The sequence below is a fragment of the Prenolepis imparis genome, unplaced genomic scaffold, assembly GCF_030444845.1.
Source record: "Prenolepis imparis isolate NDT839.2.m4 unplaced genomic scaffold, iyPreImpa1.0 SCAF_2, whole genome shotgun sequence".
In the NCBI taxonomy this organism is placed as follows: Eukaryota; Metazoa; Arthropoda; class Insecta; order Hymenoptera; family Formicidae; genus Prenolepis; species Prenolepis imparis.
This window is the reverse complement of record NW_028141160.1, coordinates 16,199,289-16,219,950: the sequence shown is the minus strand read 5'-3', so window position 1 is coordinate 16,219,950 and position 20,662 is coordinate 16,199,289. Positions and strand designations below refer to the sequence as shown.

The following is a 20,662-nucleotide window of genomic DNA, read 5'->3' as shown; positions in this document are numbered from 1 at the left end:
CGATATATTAAAATAAAAAAATATAAATTTTGAAATACGTATTTTTTTCTGCAAAAAGTCGAAAAAGTAAATTATTCTCTTTCAAAAGCACGCATTTTATTATAGTACCAATATAAGTAATACACAAAATTATATATCCATGACATAATTGGGATGTACAACAAGTAAAAGATCCTCTTCTTCTTCATCCTCTTTATCTTTACTTCTCAAATCGGTCATTGTTAGAGGTATTATAATTTGGTCCTGAAAGTGAATTCGCGCGCGCGCCGTGCAATAAATGATTATATAAAATCCAAATCTACCAATACGATATATAAAAATATTAATACATACATGGTACGTCAATCTATCAATAATCTTCTCAATGAAGCTCTTCCGTTCTAACAACTCCTCTTCCGAATCTAATTGATCTTGTATTTGATCAAGATACCATGCAACTAATTCGGATTTCCGGATGCCACCTTTATTATCACCTGTAAGAAAAAATACTCTAATTTAATATATAAACATAATAATAAAAACTTTTTTTATTGCTATTGTTAATATTATAATAAATATACCTTCGTTTTCGGCACGATTTTCCTCGCTTCTCATATGAAGAACTAACATATTCGACAGATTCTTGTACTCCTCAAAGGACATTGTTAGTTTTTTCTTCGGTGGTTCGCGTATTCCATTAGACGCTGATAAATCAAATAAATGTATGTAATGACAATAAGTGCGCTACGTGCACAATATACAAAAAAAAAAAAAAAAAATGCAAACATACGTGTCGCAGGCGGTGCATCGTCATTATTGCCTAATGCGTTAAGCGCTGCCATAAGCGGTGGTGGCTCGTCGACATCCATTCCTAAGTTCGCGTCATCTCCAGCTTCATCAAGATCTACATCGGGTTGTTCTACTGTAATTATACTCTTCTGTAACAATCGTTTCGCTTCTCTAATATGCTTCACTGTCACTTCATCCACACATTCTAGTTTTGCTAGCGCCTCGGACAATCTAATCATACTCTCTAATTGTCTCACAGTGACTCTCCACTTGCCACTTCCACTACCCGTTCTTTGTCTAAGAACCGTATAACTTTCTACTAGAAGATCGGCAGCCTCCTAGAATATAAAAATTAAATTAATCAATGCAATTTTCTGAAAGATAGTTCCAACAAGTTTATTCTAAAATATCTTACCCGACTTAAGACGGGTTTAAAATGCTTAGCAAAATTGATGTATCTAATAATCTCGTCTTGTTTGTAGATCATTTGAAGATCATTTAGGTTATCACAATGCAAATCTATGATTCTTTTAGCGATAGCATTGTCAACAATTTCGTTGCATTCATCCAGCACAACAAAGAACAAATCAAATCTCGACATAATAGGTGCAGTCAACTGAACATTTTGTTGCAACGATTTTCTTCTATCATATCGTCCGCCAATGGGATTTGCCGCCGCTAATATTGACGTTCGAGCATTTAAAGTTGCTCTGACACCGGCCTAAAAATATACATATGTAGACTTGTCCTTATAGTCCTTTTGTGTATTGTATAATATATAGATTTTAGATACCTTAGCTATTGAAATCGTCTGTTGCTCCATAGCTTCATGAATTGCGACCTGATCTTTTGGATCCATTTTGTCGAATTCGTCGATGCAACAGATACCATGATCCGCGAGCATCAATGCCCCGGCTTCTATGACAAAGTCTGACGATTCTTCATCTCGCACAACTGCTGCCGTTAAACCAGCCGCGCTTGACGCCTTTCCAGACGTGTAAATTGCCCTAGGTGAAATATCGGATACACATTTAAGGAATTGAGACTTTGCAGTGCTCGGATCACCGACGATGCAGACATTAATGTCTCCTCTTAGCGACGTGCCTTCTTCTGTAGTTTTCGGTACACCACCAAAAAACATTAGTGTAATTCCCTTCTTAATTTCGTCATTGCCGTGTATCGCAGGAAACAAGCTGGAAACTAGATTCTCGTACAGATTTTTGTCGCGACTCATCTCGTAAATGCGATTCCATTCCGCTTCTGACATTTGTTTCTTCATCATCTCCTGTGAGATTTCCTCAATTGCCAAATCTGTGCCTCCAAACTGTTGAAATTCAAAATTAATTAAATATTGTAAATTGTTTCTTTAATAAGATTATATATTTTTAATATTTATTATGATTCTGCTTACCCTTGAACTCGTAGCGGTAATACTGCAGGCGAGAAATGCCGTTTTATATGTCAACTCTCTAACACCGAGAGCTTTCAGACCACTAACACCCTCTCTCTGTTCATTATTTCTGTTTCTCGGTCCAATCTCTGCTTTAGCGGTTGATAAAGATAGTGCTCCCACATCTGGCACTACAATAAGAGTTCCCGTAAAATCGTATCTATAAAAATCAGAAAATGCATTTATATAACTTTGATAGTTTTACAATATATTTTCATATAAAACATTAAATATTATTTTCAAATCTACCTGTCACCAGCTTGCACCAGCTCAACCGTCTCAGCTCTCAAAATGATTTCAACAGAGCGAGGTATAGAACCTCTAGGAAGCTCAGCTTGTGTTTCTTGTATCCTAACTTTTTGAAAATCAACAAACACTGAATTATCCATGTCCAACATAAAACGTCGTCTGTTATTGCATACTGGATTAGTACAGATTGTTGGATTTGTGAACTAAAAACAATGAGCTATTTAGCAAAAATTAATCAATCATGTTTTGTATAATAGTATATAAATTTAAATCTTCATAATACCTTAAACTGCTGCTCTACATTTTTTATAATTGCATTGCAATCCATACAAACAAATGTACCAAGAACCAATTCTGGATGAACAGGATGTGTTCGTACCACCTGTCCAGATATACGTGCCAAAGTACCCAATCGTGATGTGTTTAACTCTCTTAATTTATGTCTTGTCGGTACATCAACAAAACTAACGTAACATTCCTTATCTTTTTGTAATTGTCCTACATCTTTGACAAAATTACAAACTGCTTGACATAAAAATGGATATACCCTAAAACATAAGATTAGTTCATTAATAATTAAAAAATAATTATTACAAAATGTTATCAATATTTCAATATATAAAGATTGACAAATAAAAATAGAATACCTAAAATATTCCTCGATTATAGTTGTAGCCAGAGTTTGATTATATGATTCCGTATCTTCAAAGGACACTTCCAACGTACATCGCTCTGGACTGACAAGTTCTTTAGCTGGCTCCAGATATTTAATAACCTCATCTTCCTTAAATCTATAATAATAATATAATTACTACTAAAGTACATTTATAATTTTTATGTGTCTTCTACATTATTCTTAATATAATTTGTCTCTGTTTACATATAAACCTGGATAGGTGAACATAATATTACTTACTCTTCCAGGAAATCTTGAAACAGTTTCTGGCATTTGATCCCGACCTCATCCTGTACACGTGCTTGACCAGCTTGTGCAAGATTAACTTCCATTTCTTCGATTAATACAAGAAGGCACTATGTATGAGCGTGAATACAAGCGTCTAATAATATATTAAACAATGTTGACAAATATTTTTGGCGGGAAGAGAAACTTTAGACACGTTTTCAAGAATCGCGTGTCGCAAAATCGCGCTGGCTGCAGATGCCATTACGCGTGGGGAGAAGGTGACGCGATAACCAATCAGATTTCCGCGGCGCATCAAAGTTGGGTTCGATCCAACTTTTATTGGCTAACACATCGCCTTCTCATCACGAATACGCGTCAACGCGTCCTGTCCTGTTTGCAGAAGCCCATTGGAAGAGAGGGGCAACGTGACCTTTCTTCTGATTGGATAGAGGCGTTAGAACACCTCTGTATTGGCTAACGCATCGCCTTCTCATCACGAATACGCGTCAACGCGTCCTGTCCTGTGTGCAGAAGCCCATTGGAAGAGAGTGGTAAACTCGATCACGTGACCTTTCTTCTGATTGGATAGAAGCGTTAGAACACCTCTGTATTGGCTAACGTATCGCCTTCTCATCACGAATACGCGTCAACACGTCCTGTCCTGTGTGCAGAAGCCCATTGGAAGAGAATGGTAAACTCGATCACGTGACCTTTGTTCTGATTGGATAGAGGCGTTAGAACACCTCTGTTGTAACGCCTCTATCCAATCAGATGAAAGGACACGTGATCGAGTTTATCACTCTCTTCCTACGGGCTTCTGCACACATAACAGGACGCGTTGATGCGTTACGCGTGGTGAGAAGGCGATGCGTTAGCCAATAAAAGTTGGATCGAATCCAACATTGACGCGCCGCGGACATCTGATTGGCTATATGAGGCTCTCTGGCCATCGTCACTCGTGAGGCTCATGTAAAATGCTGTTCCTATTGACTGTGGAATCTCGATTATACATGTTGGAAATATGCAGCATAAAGATTCCCTAGATTCTAGCTGATCAATCAACTTACCGCCATTCACAATACCGATATGAAAGAAGCGAGGATTGTATAGTAGTCATTCATAGTCTCTGGTCCAATTCACGAGGAAACATCGACCGTAACATAACGCACTCTGGCGAAAGCATGTCAACTAAAGCGATCGATGCTATGGAGCCAAATCGTCATTTGGATGATTTCATTCATTAAATATCTCTGAAAATAATACATACAATAAATATAAAATAATTTGTAATTGTAATTATTTTTTTATTTAGGTCAATGCGCGATTATCGCGAGGAAATTACTTGACAGTTTGCTACAATATTTTTTGTGTATAACAAATATAAATAATGTAAATAATATAAATAACAAAATAATATAACTTCTTTTTATTTTTACGTTTGAAAAGCTAACACTTAAATATCATTTTTACATATTAAACTAGAGCAACATAAGCGCGAGCCATAAGTGCCATTCTTCGATTTTATAATAAAAAGAATATATTTTTAAAAAATAATATAAAGTTCGTTTAAATTCAATTAATACTTTTCGACAAAAATCAGCAAATTAAAGCGTTAATTTGTTAATTAAATTTTGAAATAAAAATATTATACGAATTAAAATAATATAATGTTGTAAATAATATTGTTATATAATACTTTAAACTCGAATAATATATTTTGAAATCAGCTGATAATTGTCAAAAAATATTAATCGAGTTTAAAGTACCACAAACTACAACACATTATTTACAACATTTTTTATTATTTTAATTTTTATAACATATTATAAAATTTAAAAGTAACAAATGAACGCTTTATTAATATTTTTTGACATACATCAGTTGATAAAGCGTTAATTTGCTAATTAAATTTTAATATAATATTATGTTATAAAAATTAAAATAGTAATATGTTGTAAATAATATGTTATAGTGTCTTATCTGAGATTAATATTTTTTGACAGAAATCAGCTGATAACTGTCAAAAAATGTTAATCGAGTTTGAAGTAGTAGAACACATTATTTAAAACATGTTATTATTCTAATTTTTATAACATACTATTTAAAAATTTATGTAGCAAATTAACGCTTTAATCAACTGATTTTTGTCATAAAATATTAATAAAGCGTTAATTTGCTAATTAAATTTTAAAATATTAATATGCTATAAACATTAAAATAATAATAAATTGTAAATAATATGTTATAATACCTTATCTGCGATTAATATTCTTTGACAGAAATCAGCTGATAACTGTCACAGATATTAATCGAGTTTGAAGTAGTATAACATATTATTTAAAATATATTTATTATTCTAATTTTTATAACATAATATTATTTTAAAATTTAAGTAGCAAATTAACGTTTAAATCAACTAATTTCTGTCAAAAAATATTAATAAAGCGTTAATTTTCCAATTAAATTTTAAAATAATATGCTATAAAAATTAAAGTAGTAATATGTTGTAAATAATATGTTGTAATGCCTTATCTGAAATTAATATTTTTTGACAGAAATCAGCTGATAACTGTCAAAAAATATTTATCGAGTTTGAAGTAGTATAACACATTATTTAAAACATGTTATTATTTTAATTTTAATAACATATTATTATTTTAAAATTTAATTAACAAATTAATGCTTTATTAATATTTTTTGACAGAAATCAGCCGATTAAAGCGTTAATTTGCTACTTAAATTTTAAAATAATATTATGTTATAAAAATTAAAATTGTACAATATGTTTTAAATAATATGTTACAATACTTCAAACTCGTTTAATATTTTTTGACAGTTATTATTTGATTTCTTTCAAAAAATTTAATTGCAAATAAGGCATTATAACATATAAAAATTAAAATAATAATGTTTTAAATAATATGGTATATAGTACTTCAAACTTGATTAATATTTTTTGACAGTTATCAGCTGATTTCTGTAAGAAAATATTAATCGCAGATAAGGCATTAAAACATATTATTTACAACATATTACTATTTTTATTTTTATAGCATATTATTATTTTAAAATTTAATTAGCAAATTAATGCTTTATTAATATTTTTTGACGGAAATTAGCTGATTAAAGCATTAATTTGCTAATTATTTTTTAAAATAATTATATATTATAAAAATTACAATAGTAATATATTTTAAATAATATGTTATAGTATTTTAAACTCGATTAATATTTTTTGACAGTTATCAGCTGATTTCTGTCAAAAAATATTAATCAAAGATAAAGTATTATAACATATTATTTACAACATATTACTATTTTAATATTTTTAACATATTATTATTTTAAAATTTAATTAGCAAATTAATGTTTTATTAATATTCTTTGGCAGAAATCAGCTGATTAAATCGTTAATTTGTTTTTCCGCGATGCTGGTTGGCTGTTTCGATTCGCGTTGTGCGTTATATTCGTAGCAGCGAGAGGCTGTCATCGTGAGGGTTAGCAGTTTGACAGTTTGTTCAAAATAAAACTAAATAAAATAACACAATATGTATTAAATAATATGTTATAATACTTTAAACTCAACTAATAGTTTTGACAGAAATCAGCTGATTTAATTAACAAATTAACGCTTTATTAATATTTTCTGGCAAAAATCAGCTGATGCCTGCTACGAATATAACGCACAATGCGAATTGAGACATCCAATCAGCCTCGCGGAAAAGAAACAACAATACTTGTGAGAATCGACTTAACATTCCTTTTTTCATAATTTTCGATATACTCTGTAATTTCATTATTTTTTCCTCTCCTGCATATTTCTCTTTCATATAGAACGATAAAAAAAATATTTCCCGAGTCTCTCTCTAAACCGCGTTCGGTGAAAGTGCATTTGCAATCCGCATGACGGCAAAAGAATCCACCGTTCTGACACCGTAAAATCAAACAAAAGAAATTTAAATGAAGCAGAAGTTATTATGCGGAATTCGTCTCGCGGAATTCGTCTCTACAAGACAAAAGGAAAGTTCCTGATAACACCTCGCATTTCGTGAATAACACGTAACAATCTTGACACACAAAAAGTAAGGGGAGAAAATGTAGAAATTTTCATGGAAAGGACAGAGATGAGAAGAGTACGCGTTTTACGCATTTCCTGGCCAAGACAAGACTTAGCTCTTAAGCGGACGCGGCGACTCGTCGTATAAATGACGCGCAAAGTGCGTGCCACCGTTTTAGTCGTTTTTACGAAATAGAAGGAGGATGGTCGCCGCCGACAAGATCAGCATTGTCTGCCTGGTAATGAGAGTTCCGAGACATCTTTGTGCGCGTTTCGATGCATTAAAACGCATACAACGAGTGATACTAAATATTAACTTATATAAAACAATACTGTTACGGCGATTAATAAAATAAGATAATACGGTTTTTCAATAAAATATATTTTTATACGATATATCAATCAAAGTATGAAATTTTTATCAACTATTCTAATTTATTGTATTCAACGTTAACAGAACTTATGAGAGTTTCCTCTCTCCAGTTCTCCAGAAATAAAAATCCCAAAGTCGATCCGATAAAAATCCGAAAGTCTCGAGCTACCGTGAGCTTGATCGTTCGACTCGCACGTTTTAACTCAGGGTGCTTGGGTGCAACGACCCTGGTTCTAAAATGAATCTGGCATTGTGCCGTTGCTCTAAGCGGTGATTCGTATAACGGAATGGCACGGCCGGAATGCGTATCCGAAAGACAGACGAGCACGCTAACAGACATTGTCTAAATGTAGGTGACACGCGTTTGCTTGACGAGTGCCATACTGGTGGCCAAGGCATTGGATCCGACGAATGTGCCGCGTCCGTGGCATAGTTACGTGTTGGCTACGAACGCGCAGTTTCCGAAACATCCGAATCATCGACATGACGATCGTTCGATCGGCGCTAATCTGGAAAAGCTCGCGTTCTCCAGAGAACATCCAGCAGGACTTCAGTCCACAATTTCGACCTTGAATAATCGCAGACAGAAGTCGCAGACGGGACCTCAGAGGTAGTAAAATTTGTCAATTTTTTTTAATTATGCGCGATAGTTTTGCACGTCGAAAAAAATCTATTTATATTCTTTGATTAATTGATCATTGATTTTTTCCAAGCAGAAGTGCCAAAGATTATCCATCTCAAGTTTCTCTGTTTGATAATAAATTTCTTAGTTAATAAATTTTGAAATAAAATATATATTATTATAACTATAATTATAAAAATATTGAAATATTCGTGTTAAACTGCAACTAAAACTTTTTCAGTAGATCTTGAGATATCTTTGTAGATAGATAGGATTTTAAAACAAGTATCGACTATTCGATATACGTTCCAAGATGAAAAATCTTGCGGTATCTCTCTCGCTAAGGAAGATATTGCACATATTATATCACCTCTTTCTCGACAAGGTTCCCTACGGAAATTCACCAAGACGACTTTTTGGCGAAAGTGCTGAATGCATCGCCGCCATCTACGACGACGATGACGACGACGACGACGACGAAGACGCCGCCGACTACGACGTTATCGGGATCTCGAGATATCCGGGAATATCAGCGGCATGTACCTAGACGATTCGCGTATCAGGATATCGAAGTGCTCGACAGATACTTGACGGACGAGCCGGATCACGATAAACTGCCGTATCGCGGAACAGCCGAGTTGTCGACGTATTACCGTCGCGGGCCACAAGACATAACGGCGGCCATCAAGGCCTTAGATCGCTTCCTAAGCCGTACTCTGAACGACGACGGTTACAACAGCAAGTTACATCCACCGCCCAATCCCGTTTTAGCCCTCGTCCTGTCTCGATACGGGCGTTACGTGCCCGGAACGCGAAACCCTCGCATATACGCGTACATGGCAGCGAACAATATTCACAACAATCAACCGTTTGGCAGATACAAGTACGAGTGCGACGAGGAGCCGATTTACGCGGTGAGATAGCGATTCCATCTATAATATTGTAAAATTGCGAATAAAAATAATATAAGCGCAAATATATAATAAAATAAAATAGCAATATTGATAAATAAAGCTTTCGCAAAATTTAGAGCCGATATCCGAGTATGTGCGATAAATATTGTGTGCATATAATATACGAGTACATGTACACGAGGATATATAGATAGGACAAATATTTCTTATACATGCGCGTATATTTTCATACTTCGAGATTTTGTAATATGTTTAACGAGAATTTTCTATGCCTTATGCGTGCTTTGTACGTGATCAAATATTAGATAATATTAGAAAATTGTTTAATATTTACACTACGTGACTCGTGTCCCTAATTAAAAATAACTGATTCTTAATTCTATTTCAATACAATCGCGTCTAATTAAATTACTGATTCTTAATTCTATTTTGATCTGTATGATAATCTCTATGATATCTTGATAAATCTACTATTCCTTTTTTATACGCAAAAAAATTATATAATTATAAAAAATATATATTTAAAAATATATTTAAAATTAATTCTAATTGCAGCGAACTAGAGATCATTTAGTTGCATAAAATGAAAAAATAAAAATAGATATACAAAGAAAAGGATTAATGTAATTAATGCAACAATTTCGTGCCTCTTAAGTGTGGGATGGCGTTCACACAAGCGTTTGTTTGTCTTCTGCCGCGGTACTCAAACTTATAAAAATATTTCCCGTACCTATCCCCGCTCACGTTGTATAATTTGTCCCATAGTCATTCATCCCAAAGACATAACGATGCCTATCAAGGCCCCCAGTCGCTTCCTGCGCGGGACCCTGAACGACCATAACAGAGCACTCTCTCCGCAGTGCAAACTGCGTCCATCGGTCAATCTTGCATTAAACAGTTACTAACCGTGCTTTACACGAATGCTACGTGTGTATGTTACACGTACCATGCTGTACGTTACAGACTCGTGTCTGTTTGCTTGCAATCGAGAGAATCGATAGGGAGAATCAATGCGAAAACACGATGAAATTTGAACGATTCTGGGTGATACTACATTAAAAGCGGACAGCGAAACGTTAGCATATTATACTTGTCTTCTTCACGCGGCAACTGCGCTGTAATTAACAAAATGAATCTTTAGAAGGCGCTATTAATGGTATCCTTAACTCGCTGTCGAGATGCCTGACAGTTAGACGGTTAATCGATATTGCACCGAATTTATCCTTGAACCTTATTCACAATCGAATTTTACGGCGGGTTAATTGGAGTAGTTGGAGAGAGAATCTCCGCTCGAGAAACTCCGATTAAGCAGTAAACTACTCTCATTACGCCTTTCTGTCTCCTCGTCAGTCTCAGTAGATGCTTCTTGCGCGGCTTTATTTATCCAAACCGCGAATTGCGATCGCACTCCTCGGAAATAGACACGCAATTATAAAACAATTATCGTCGATTATTCCTAAGTCGCCAGAAAATACACATATATATAATCACAGTAACAGAAGGGACAACTATAAAACCAACTTTTACCGCGTATATTTTGAGAAAAATTTCTAGATATATTCAAAATAAATTCGTAATCTTATAGATTTCAGTTTACGTCATAAATTTTACGTTTATTCTTGGCGGGCATCACGATTATGCAAACTCAGCTGAAACACATGTCGCGGTTAATATTCTAAATCTAGCTATATAAATATTCAAATATATATTGCGCACTGATATATGTATACCTATCTATTTTCATAAGATTATCTCATGAATAAATTCTGAATTAGACCGTGAATATATATAATATACGACACGCAAACATATGTTGTCCGGATGTATGAGAATCTCTATTTGCATCAGTAAATTTTAGTCAATAAATATATATATATATATATGTATATATATATATATATATTATATATATATATATATATTATATATGAATATTACACACAAACATGCATAGAGTTGCCGTGTACATACATATGTTTTCATTTGCATTGCTGATACAGGCAATAAATTCGGATGTGTGGAAACGCGGAAATCGCTCAACTATAACGACAAGCGAAAACAAACGTTGAACGGAGTTACGAAGCGTTACGAAAGAATCCGTTTCGGGAAAAGCTAAAGGAGAGATATCGCGAACTTGGCGGCCGCGGTATATTCGTCGTTCAATCTCGTCGACGGAAGCGACGTTCTCCGCCAGATCGTAAAACGGACCGGGTTCTTAAGCGACGCTTGATTGCCTCTCGTCCGCCGCGAAAGCAGATTGTCGGAAAATTGTGTTTTCAGTAACGGCTCGCCGTAAGTCTCTTCGAGATTTACGGAAGCGAGATCGGCGGGCCTTAATAACTTTGGTGGATACCTTATATACACGACCACTCGAGATTAACCGCTACGTAGCCGCCGAAAATCTTTCGATTCTCTTCTCGAGAGTAGCCTGCATCCGTATTGCGGATTATATCCGTCCGTTATCGATTCAATAAGCTCCGACGAAGGAAACTAGGCAAGGTCAATAAACCTTAGAAAAAGTATTATCGCGAGAATAGTCTTACTGTGTGTACTCTTTGAGAGAATTCTGATTACAAATCCGTATATTTTTTATACGAACAATTCGCGACAGTGAGAGAGAATTCAAGATTTAGTTTCGTGGCAAAGTGGTCTCGTTGCGAATGTCTCTACATTATTTAAATCACACGACAACGATGAATACTTAATACCGAAAGTCGCGACAACAGAGAACGGCAGATGGATATATATACGTGGAATTGTAAACGAGAGGCCTCGTCACGCGCGTTTGCCCCGCGCGTTGAATTTCCCGCATCTCTTTCCTTTAATAGTCAGAACGATATCTGAGAGTAGAATAGATAAAGCGGCTCATTCATCATTCCAAGCGGTAGACGTGCAAATTTCCTCGCGTTTCTTTTCCTCTCTCTTCCCTGTAATTCCACCGCGCTTTCCCTCAGACACTCCCCACGTTAGTGCAGCTATAGGCTATACGAACCACAACTTCGGGGTTCAAATCAAACCATAATGAAAAAAAGTGACGGGTAAGGCAGTAGGAATAAAATATGAGAAATACGTTTCCTCGAGGCATACGATTCATTTTGCCGATCCTGCCTTACCTTAGCGCGGTTGAAAAAGAAAACGAAAGAAATCGCAAAAAGAAAAAAAAACACGAGAAGGTACGTGATATTAACTCGTCACATTGAATTCTCTTTTTGTCCATCTCTGAAACTTTCTCTTCATATAAAACTTTATATTCTCAGCACTATAAATCAAAGCAAAATTCCCTTTCTAAAAAAGGCATGTTATTGACATTGTTGTCGCTTTTCCGCGATGCTAATTAACTGTCTCGATTCGCGTTGTGCGTTATATTCATATAGCATATTAGCATATAAGCATATTCTTATAGCATCGAGCAGCTGTCATCGCGAGGATTAGCAGTTTAACAGTTTGTCCAAAATAAAATTAAATAAAATAATATATTATGTTTTAAATAATATGTATATATATATATATATATATTTATTATATACATGTATATATAGTACATGCATTTATATATAGATGTATATATATATATATACATTTATGTGCACACACATTTATATATAGATATACATTTATGTACACATTTATATCATTTATGTATATTTTGTATAATTATGTTGACCTATACTACTTACATTTATTTTATATCACCATTTTGCATTTAACTTTTCAATTTATGATGTCAAAATTAATTAATACTGGTTATTATTTATTATTATATGTATTTTGATTGATAGTACTTTTATGAATTTATATCACTTTTATTGATCTACACTACTTTCATTGACCTATACTACTTACATTTACTACATTATTTTTGTCACCATTTTGCATTTAACTTTTTAATTCATGATATCCAAATTAATTAATATTGCTCATTATTTATTATTATATGTATTGATTGATAGTATTTTTATTGACTTATATTATTTTCATCGATCTACACTACTTTCATTGACCTATACTACTTACATTTACTACATTATTTTATGTCACCATTTTGCATTTAACTTTTTAATTCATGATGTCCAAATTAATTAATATTGCTTATTATTTATTATTATATGTATTGATTAATAGTTTTTTATTAATTTATATCACTTTCATTGATCTACACTACTCTCATTGACCTATACTACTTACATTTACTACATTATTTTACGTCACCATTTTGCATTTAACTTTTTAATTTATGATGTCAAAATTAATTAATATTGCTTATTATTTATTATTATATGTATTGATTGATAGTATTTTTATTAATTTATGTTACTTTCATTGATCTACACTACTTTCATTGACCTATACTACTTACATTTACTACATTATTTTATGTCACCATTGTGCATTTAACTTTTTAATTCATGATGTTCAAATTAATTAACATTGCTTATTATTTATTATTATAAAATTAACTTGTAATATTTTATTGATTTATACTATTTTTATTGACCTATACTACTTACATTTACTACATTATTTTATGTCACCATTTTGCATTTAACTTTTTAATTCATGATGTCCAAATTAATTAATATTGCTTATTATTTATTATTATATGTATTGATTGATAGTTTTTTATTAATTTATATCATTTTCATTGACCTATACTACTTACATTTACTACACCATTATTTTATATCACTGTTTTGCATTTAATCCTTTAATCATGATGTTCAAATTAATTTAATATTGCTTATTATTTATTATTATAAATATTAACTTGTAATATTTTATTGATTTATACTACTTTTATTGACCTATACTACTTATATTATAATAATATGTTGTAAATATGTAAATAATATTATACCAGTATGTTATAATATATATTTATAATATAAATTTATTTGTTTGCGATTAATATTTTTTGACAAAAATCAGCTGATAACTGTCAAAAATATTAATCGAATTTAAAGTATTAAAACATATATTATTATTTAATTTTTATTTTATTTTGGATAAACTGTCAAACTGCTGACCCTCGCGATGATAGTCTCTCGATGCTATGAATAAAACGCACAACGCAATTTGAGGCAGCTAATGAACATCGCGAAAAAGAGGCAACAATACTTGCGAGAATCGACTTAACATGCCTTTTCTTAGAAAAGGACTAGAACAACACAAGCGCGCGCTATTCTTCAATTTTATGTTAAAAAGAATGATATAGAAATCAGCTGATAACTGTCAAAAAATATTATTCAAGTTTAAAGTATTATAACATATCATATAAAATATGTTGTGAATAATATAATATATTAGAATACTTTATCCGCGATTAATAGTTTGAGAGAAATCAGCTGATAACTGTCAAAAATATTAATCAAATTTATATAAAGTATTATAACATATTATTTAAAACATATTATTGTTTTATTTAATTTTATTTTGGACAAACTGTCAAACTGCTAACCCTCGCGATGACAGCCTCTCGATGCTACGAATTATAACGTACAACGCGAATCGAGACAGCCAGTCAGCATCGCGGAAAAAAGACAACAATACTTGCGAGACTCGACTTAATATTCCTTTTTTAAAAAGGAAAATAATGACATAATAAATACTTTGACGGAAGAGTACGTATTTTTCCTTTATCATAAATTAATCATATAATATTTTATAACATCGCATTTTGTAATCGAATCTCAAGCTTTTTCCTATCTCACAATGCGGACAACGATACTTTAATGGTAGTCTTCTGGGCTCTGTATTTTGAGCATCACCGCCGTTGTTGACGCCTTATCAAATTCTCGTACGAAGCTTCGGGGGAATCGTGGAATGACGGAGCACAAAGCATCGAACGAGATACATCGTATCGATCGCTGTGTGGTCCGCGCATCCATACGTATACAACCCACCAACCTGCTGTCAATACCGATCAACTCTCCGCATCGACTTACCCTTCTCTCTCTCCCTCCTCTCTGGCACTATCGGGAGAATGGTGTGTGACCATTGAAATTTCGATCAAACGACTCCGATAAATCGGTGGCTTTTCAAAGCCCGAGAGGGCCGACGTCCTCCGATTTGTCTCCGAGTCGTGCACATTTCGTTCTATGTTCTCTCGACCATAGCGTCGCGCGGACTCCTGGTGCAGAAACGTGGTCACATCCGTCCATCATGGCCGGTTTAAGACTGCCCTCCATCACCGCAACCGCCAAGAACCATGGACAAAGGGCCTATAAAAAAAATTTAGTTGCCTATTAATTTTACATAGAACTATTAGTTTTCTTTTTTTCGCGCGTTTCTCTTTATACATATAATTAAAAAATTTTTGAAAATATTGACTTTCTCTTGGTCAACAAACTAATATTTTTAAAAAATAAAGGAAGCTTTACAATATTCTTTATATTAGATTATTTATACATATATTCAATATAAAAATTTATGTCGTAAAAATTCCTTTTTTATTTAATTGCTTATATATTGAAATTAATTATTGCCTGAATATTCCTATTAGAGAAAATTTCTATCTTTAAATCGATGATAAAAATGATAGCGGTTTGTAAAAGGTTTAATATTTCTAGGACATATCTCTCTATACACAGAAATTCTCAAGTCTCATAGAGACTCCAAGATCTCGACCACCCCTGATTCGTACATTCGTCTCTTCATCTGCATTAGCCTTTGTCGAGAAACTGAGGCTGATAAATGCGCGAGAAACAAAGGGTGACTTGTCCAGCGATATTTGAACATCAATCAACTTCGCGTAGATATTTGTTCGACAGATCGTGCCGGCTTACTCGACGCATTGACGTGCAGCTAATCGGTGCAGCGGAAATAACAGATCTGTCTAAATGGCGAGAGACGATGTCCATTTCCAGTTTAAAAAAAAAATGGTTGAAATGTTCTTTTTTTTCCACAGAACTCTGCGACTATTTATTTACCAATATTTCGACTGCCTTTCAAAATTAAACTGAATGGTTTGAAGTATATTAAAAGTTAAGCTGCGCAAAACAGTATTTGATTAGGGAATTAATACGTGAAATTATTTCGAACTATTATTAATTTGAATTGATTTCTAATGTCTGATTTCTAATCGACTGAGAATAAATGAGCAGCTTCATTAACAGCTTTATTTTAGACTTTTAGACTCATATTCTTCAATCTTCTACTTTTAAAATAGATGTTCAATTTAACTCGCTTAAAAGTTTATATTATAGCTAGTTATACTATGAAACTATTTAACATGGTACGCGCATTAATATTGCAATTACTTTTGTAACTGAAGTACAATAAAATTTACATTACATTACATTACATAGTAATGTATAATAATAAATAATTATATTAAACATGTCCAAGAGATTTACTCTCTCTCTCACAATCGCGAAACAATGTATTTATAATTATACAAACTATTGTTAAAACGTAATAAATGTAGTAAATTATTATTAACGTAATACATATGTAGTAGGTTTTGCATAATAAACTGTACAAATATAACAGATAATATACGACAATAGTAAATAAGAAAAAATTATAGAATCAGAGAGAATATTTTCATAGAATAATTCTTAGAACCGAAATTGTGATCGAAATTAACTGTAACGAATCTAAGCTGTAACAAATGCGATCGAATAAATTGTTTGCTCTTCATGTCCACGACAAGCTGGATATAATTGAGCTGCGGTCATGTTAAAGTTTACGAGCGCGATCGCCGTATCGCGACCTTTATTTCAAAACACAAGTCTTCCTTTCCTACAATGTGCACAATATTAATGAGAAAGAGAGAGAGGGAAGTGAACAAAAAAAGAAAGAGAGAGAGAGAAGGGAAATAAACTCGAGATTCCACACGTGATGCAGCCGAGTAGCCACTCGGTTTTAGCGCGAATGAACACTCGTGCACGCCGACTCAATTGCGAGGGTGATGAAAACTACTCATGAGGGGGGGGGGAAGGGGGGTTGCGCGAAGGTAGGTGTTCGGGATATGCTGGCAGTGGTGAAGAGGACCCGTCGGCTTTATCCACAGTTGCGGTTACGACAACCGTGTCGGTGGTTCACGCGAAAAAAGAAGAGATGACGGAGAGAGAAGGCAAGAATAGAGCCGCGAAGAGAACGCACGCACCCCCGAGCTCTCGGTAATTGCTACTGTATTTATAATTGTTGCGCTCTCTCTTTCTTCGCTCCTTTGTGTGAGGAACGACTCTCGGGGTTAGCTCCTTCTTTCCGTCGCTCTCCGCCACTCTCCGCTGAGCCTCTTTCAGCGACGTGTTCAGCAGGAGATATGGAGCGAGACGAGAAATTAGTCCGCGGCTATAGTAAGCGGTGGTCCATGTACCCACGTTTCTCTACGGGGTGGTTTAACGCCGACGAAAAAGTCCCTCGAGGGAAAAGCGCGCGCCTGCACTTTATTCCCTTCTTGCAGTATTTCGTGTCACTCTCAAGACGGTGAACGCTCTTTCTTACGTTTCTACGAGCGCTGAACGTATCGTGAAAATTAATTCTGCTCTGGTAGTGTTTGCGATTTATTTATTGTATTCGTTTCTTACTTTCACAATCATTATATATACTCATTATCAATGCTATGAAGAATATGAATGATTTAAAACATAAATTATCAAAATTCTTTTGCAAGCTTTAATGAATTTATATTTAAAATTGAAGATTTTATCCATGATCTGACATAAAAAGTTTATTATATAATTTAAAAGAGATCCAAAATTAATAAAGTTTTAATTTATAATTTAATCAATGTTATTTAGAGATTAATAATTTATTATAAAAAAAATAACGAGATTAATAGAGATTATATAATAGTTCAACGGAAAAGCCGCGGAAATGAGTAAACATTTCATAGCTCTGGTCTCAGATCGTCTAGAATTAACGGCACTCCGTGGAATTTGCGACGCGCGCCACGCAAATTTATCTGTCTCGACGCGCACGACACAGTGAGTTACATCAAGATTTATAACGGCGTCGTGTCGGGGGACTTTCGAAGACGTCGACACTTATTTATTCGGCGAGGCCGCGCGAGAGAGGAGAAGGACGGCGACGCCGCCGCCGCGCCGCTGCCACTCACTTCGAGTTTCCTGTTCCGTCGCAATTCGATCACATCGGCCCATGTCGGAACCGGCCGCGCAGGAACCACTTATATTCGTGTTTATTACATCGAGATGTGACGTCATTTCCTGAGGGAAGGAGGACGGAATAACCTCATCATCGTATCCCACAGATGCAGCGGCGGCGGCGGTGGTTCCTCCCTTTGAATGGAGCCGAATGGATCCGCGCATCGCTTCTCTTCCTCTTTCGCTTCCTCATCCTCCTCTCGTGTCTCTATCCCACTCTCTCTCTCTTTCTCTCTATGTCATCCGTAAAGCTCTATCCTCCGCGCTTTATGCGCGGCTTCGAGAATTTGCTGGAAAAGCCTCGATACCGACTACCTTTGACTCGAGAAGCACCGAGAAAAGAAGAGTAGGCGTACTCGAAAAGCGGGGGGGGAGGGTCGAAGGGCAAAAGCCGATGTCGCGCCGAACGAAAAACGCCAGACTGACTTCCGTTCCGGATGGAGAAAGGTACAGGGAGGAGCACAGAGGGGCGAAAACCGCAGATGGCGAGCTGCGAATTCGTCGCTCGATTCGTACTTTGCATAAGAACGACCGAACGCACACCTCTCTCACCTCAGTTTTCTCTCACTTCCTCTTCCGCTCCTATATATCGTAACTTTTTCTACTTTTATTTCGTCCAGACTGAAAACGTCTTTCTCGAAACGCCTGATAACTTCCACCGCGTTACGATTCGATGAGAGAAGAACGTTGTCGAAATATGTGACACATTATACAAGATATATTTGACTATCTCTCCGATTCTGTACTAAAATATATACATTTTGCATTCGAAAAAGATTATATATTTCTACATGTTTATTTAAAATATTATCCAGCAATATATCCTGTGATAGAGAGATTATTGAATAATTATTATTAAGCTTTATATATATATATATATATATATATATATATATACATCTTTTTTTTCTGTTTTCTATTTAATGAGACGACGAAAATGTAATAATAATTTATCGTAAAGAAAATGTTCCGTTCCTTGCTTCCGAGAGATCGTTCGTAAAACGCTAAGTCTAATACAAACTTTCCTGAAATTCAGGAACTCGAGATTATGTGTCGATCAATATCTTCCCACAGTATAACGTCAGAGACTCTCACGGTGAAACTTAAAGGCGACTTCTTTATAGGATATACAGTAGCGGGTGTGAAACGAGGCGCTGTTTCGATAATCTTCCGCTTCACCGATCTCGATGCGATTCCGCCTTCTTCTTTCAGATGTAAATGCATTTCCACTGCTAGGAGGGATCGAATCGCGCGGACACGTATAAAGAAGGAAAATAGTAAAGTCGCTCTATCATCATTTCGCGTCACGATGTGCGGCGTATCCGGCTACTTGCTCACCTTCTATATAGAGTTGCCCATCGTAAAATGATCATCTGTGGTTATATCCAAGAACACACTGAATGCATGTGCAAGGATCAGCGTAAACAAGCAAGAATCTCTCCCAAAATGTGCGCGCGCATACATAGGTATGTATATAGAGGTACATACATGCAGGTGGTTCACTAAATTGATAATTAGATAATCTCCCGGTGTCTGGCGAGCATAAAGATCTCTCGCACATATGAGGATCTCGGTAGACCGCTCATTCTCAAATTAGACGACCGCTTACGACCTCCCGCGCGCGAGAATTTCCGCAAAAGGATCTGGGTAAAGCCTGGCTAAATCATGGTCTTCATTTCACTTGCGGGGTAACCAACTTGCGCACTTGTGTAATGGCTTCTCGTATAACAGCCTTCACCAGACCCGCAAACATTGCACCATAGGGACTTAGTATAATTTTCGCCTAAGACGTGGCTAGGTGTAAAGCTATCTGGATACGCGTTGGCGGTCATAGCGTATTCGCATAATAGTAGCTGCGGTAACAATAGTTGAGTGAGATTGTTGCATGAAATGGGGTTTGAAACTAAAACTTTGATGTCCAACAATGTTACGCAAGTAACGATATAAAGCCTTTCTTATATACTTTCGCGCATATAAAATATTTTAGACTATATAAGCTTCATTATATATGAGTATAAAAATCAATTTATGGAGTATCAAGCTATTCTGTTGCTTATTTTTGATTCTCGAAACAAAAATGAGAGTTTTCTTCGATCGTCACGATGCTCTTGATTATAACTCGTTTTTAATATAGTTCTCTGTTCTTCAACTCTCTCTTAGTTGCTGCCAAAGTATCGCAGTTACTCTCACGGCCAATTACTATACTTCCTATGGGACC

At 34.8% G+C, this 20,662-nt stretch overlaps 2 protein-coding genes and 1 long non-coding RNA gene across 3 annotated transcripts in view; 1 reads left to right on the top strand and 2 right to left on the bottom strand.

Annotated features, from left to right (window-relative positions):
• Positions 1-63: 63 nt before the first annotated feature.
• Positions 64-3,680, bottom strand: Mcm6 (minichromosome maintenance 6). Its single transcript, XM_083058768.1, has 11 exons — positions 3,384-3,680; positions 3,115-3,258; positions 2,751-3,015; positions 2,468-2,670; positions 2,180-2,378; positions 1,562-2,092; positions 1,184-1,489; positions 770-1,106; positions 561-683; positions 334-473; positions 64-243 (listed from the first exon to the last, which is right to left on the bottom strand). Exons 1-11 carry the CDS (start codon positions 3,473-3,475, stop codon positions 130-132), a joined length of 2,454 nt encoding a protein of 817 aa, XP_082914894.1. The 5' UTR covers positions 3,476-3,680; the 3' UTR covers positions 64-129.
• Positions 3,681-4,244: 564 nt separating this feature from the next.
• Positions 4,245-20,662, bottom strand: part of LOC145949039 (uncharacterized) — a 39,645-nt gene continuing 23,227 nt past the window's right edge. Inside the window, exons 4-5 of the long non-coding RNA XR_014427532.1 lie at positions 15,280-15,555; positions 4,245-4,621 (exon numbers count right to left, since the gene is read on the bottom strand). This is a non-coding gene — a long non-coding RNA (uncharacterized LOC145949039). The remainder of the gene's footprint in view (positions 4,622-15,279; positions 15,556-20,662) is intronic.
• Positions 7,630-9,685, top strand: LOC145949079 (uncharacterized). Its single transcript, XM_083058786.1, has 3 exons — positions 7,630-7,667; positions 8,155-8,411; positions 8,809-9,685. Exons 1-3 carry the CDS (start codon positions 7,632-7,634, stop codon positions 9,344-9,346), a joined length of 831 nt encoding a protein of 276 aa, XP_082914912.1. The 5' UTR covers positions 7,630-7,631; the 3' UTR covers positions 9,347-9,685.

What these genes read in the sequence shown, in the direction of transcription:
- LOC145949079 (XM_083058786.1), top strand. Translation starts at nt 7,632, where the DNA reads ATGGTCGCCGCCGACAAGATCAGCATTGTCTGCCTG. An exon ending in AGATCAGCATTGTCTGCCTG is followed by an intron (nt 7,668 to 8,154) that starts GTAATGAGAGTT and finishes GTCTAAATGTAG; the next exon opens with GTGACACGCGTTTGCTTGAC. An exon ending in TCGCAGACGGGACCTCAGAG is followed by an intron (nt 8,412 to 8,808) that starts GTAGTAAAATTT and finishes TTTCTCGACAAG; the next exon opens with GTTCCCTACGGAAATTCACC.
- Mcm6 (XM_083058768.1), bottom strand. Translation starts at nt 3,475, where the DNA reads ATGGAAGTTAATCTTGCACAAGCTGGTCAAGCACGTGTACAGGATGAG. An exon ending in TTAAACCCGTCTTAAGTCGG is followed by an intron (nt 1,107 to 1,183) that starts GTAAGATATTTT and finishes TTTATATTCTAG; the next exon opens with GAGGCTGCCGATCTTCTAGT. An exon ending in TTGATAGATTGACGTACCAT is followed by an intron (nt 244 to 333) that starts GTATGTATTAAT and finishes ATTCACTTTCAG; the next exon opens with GACCAAATTATAATACCTCT.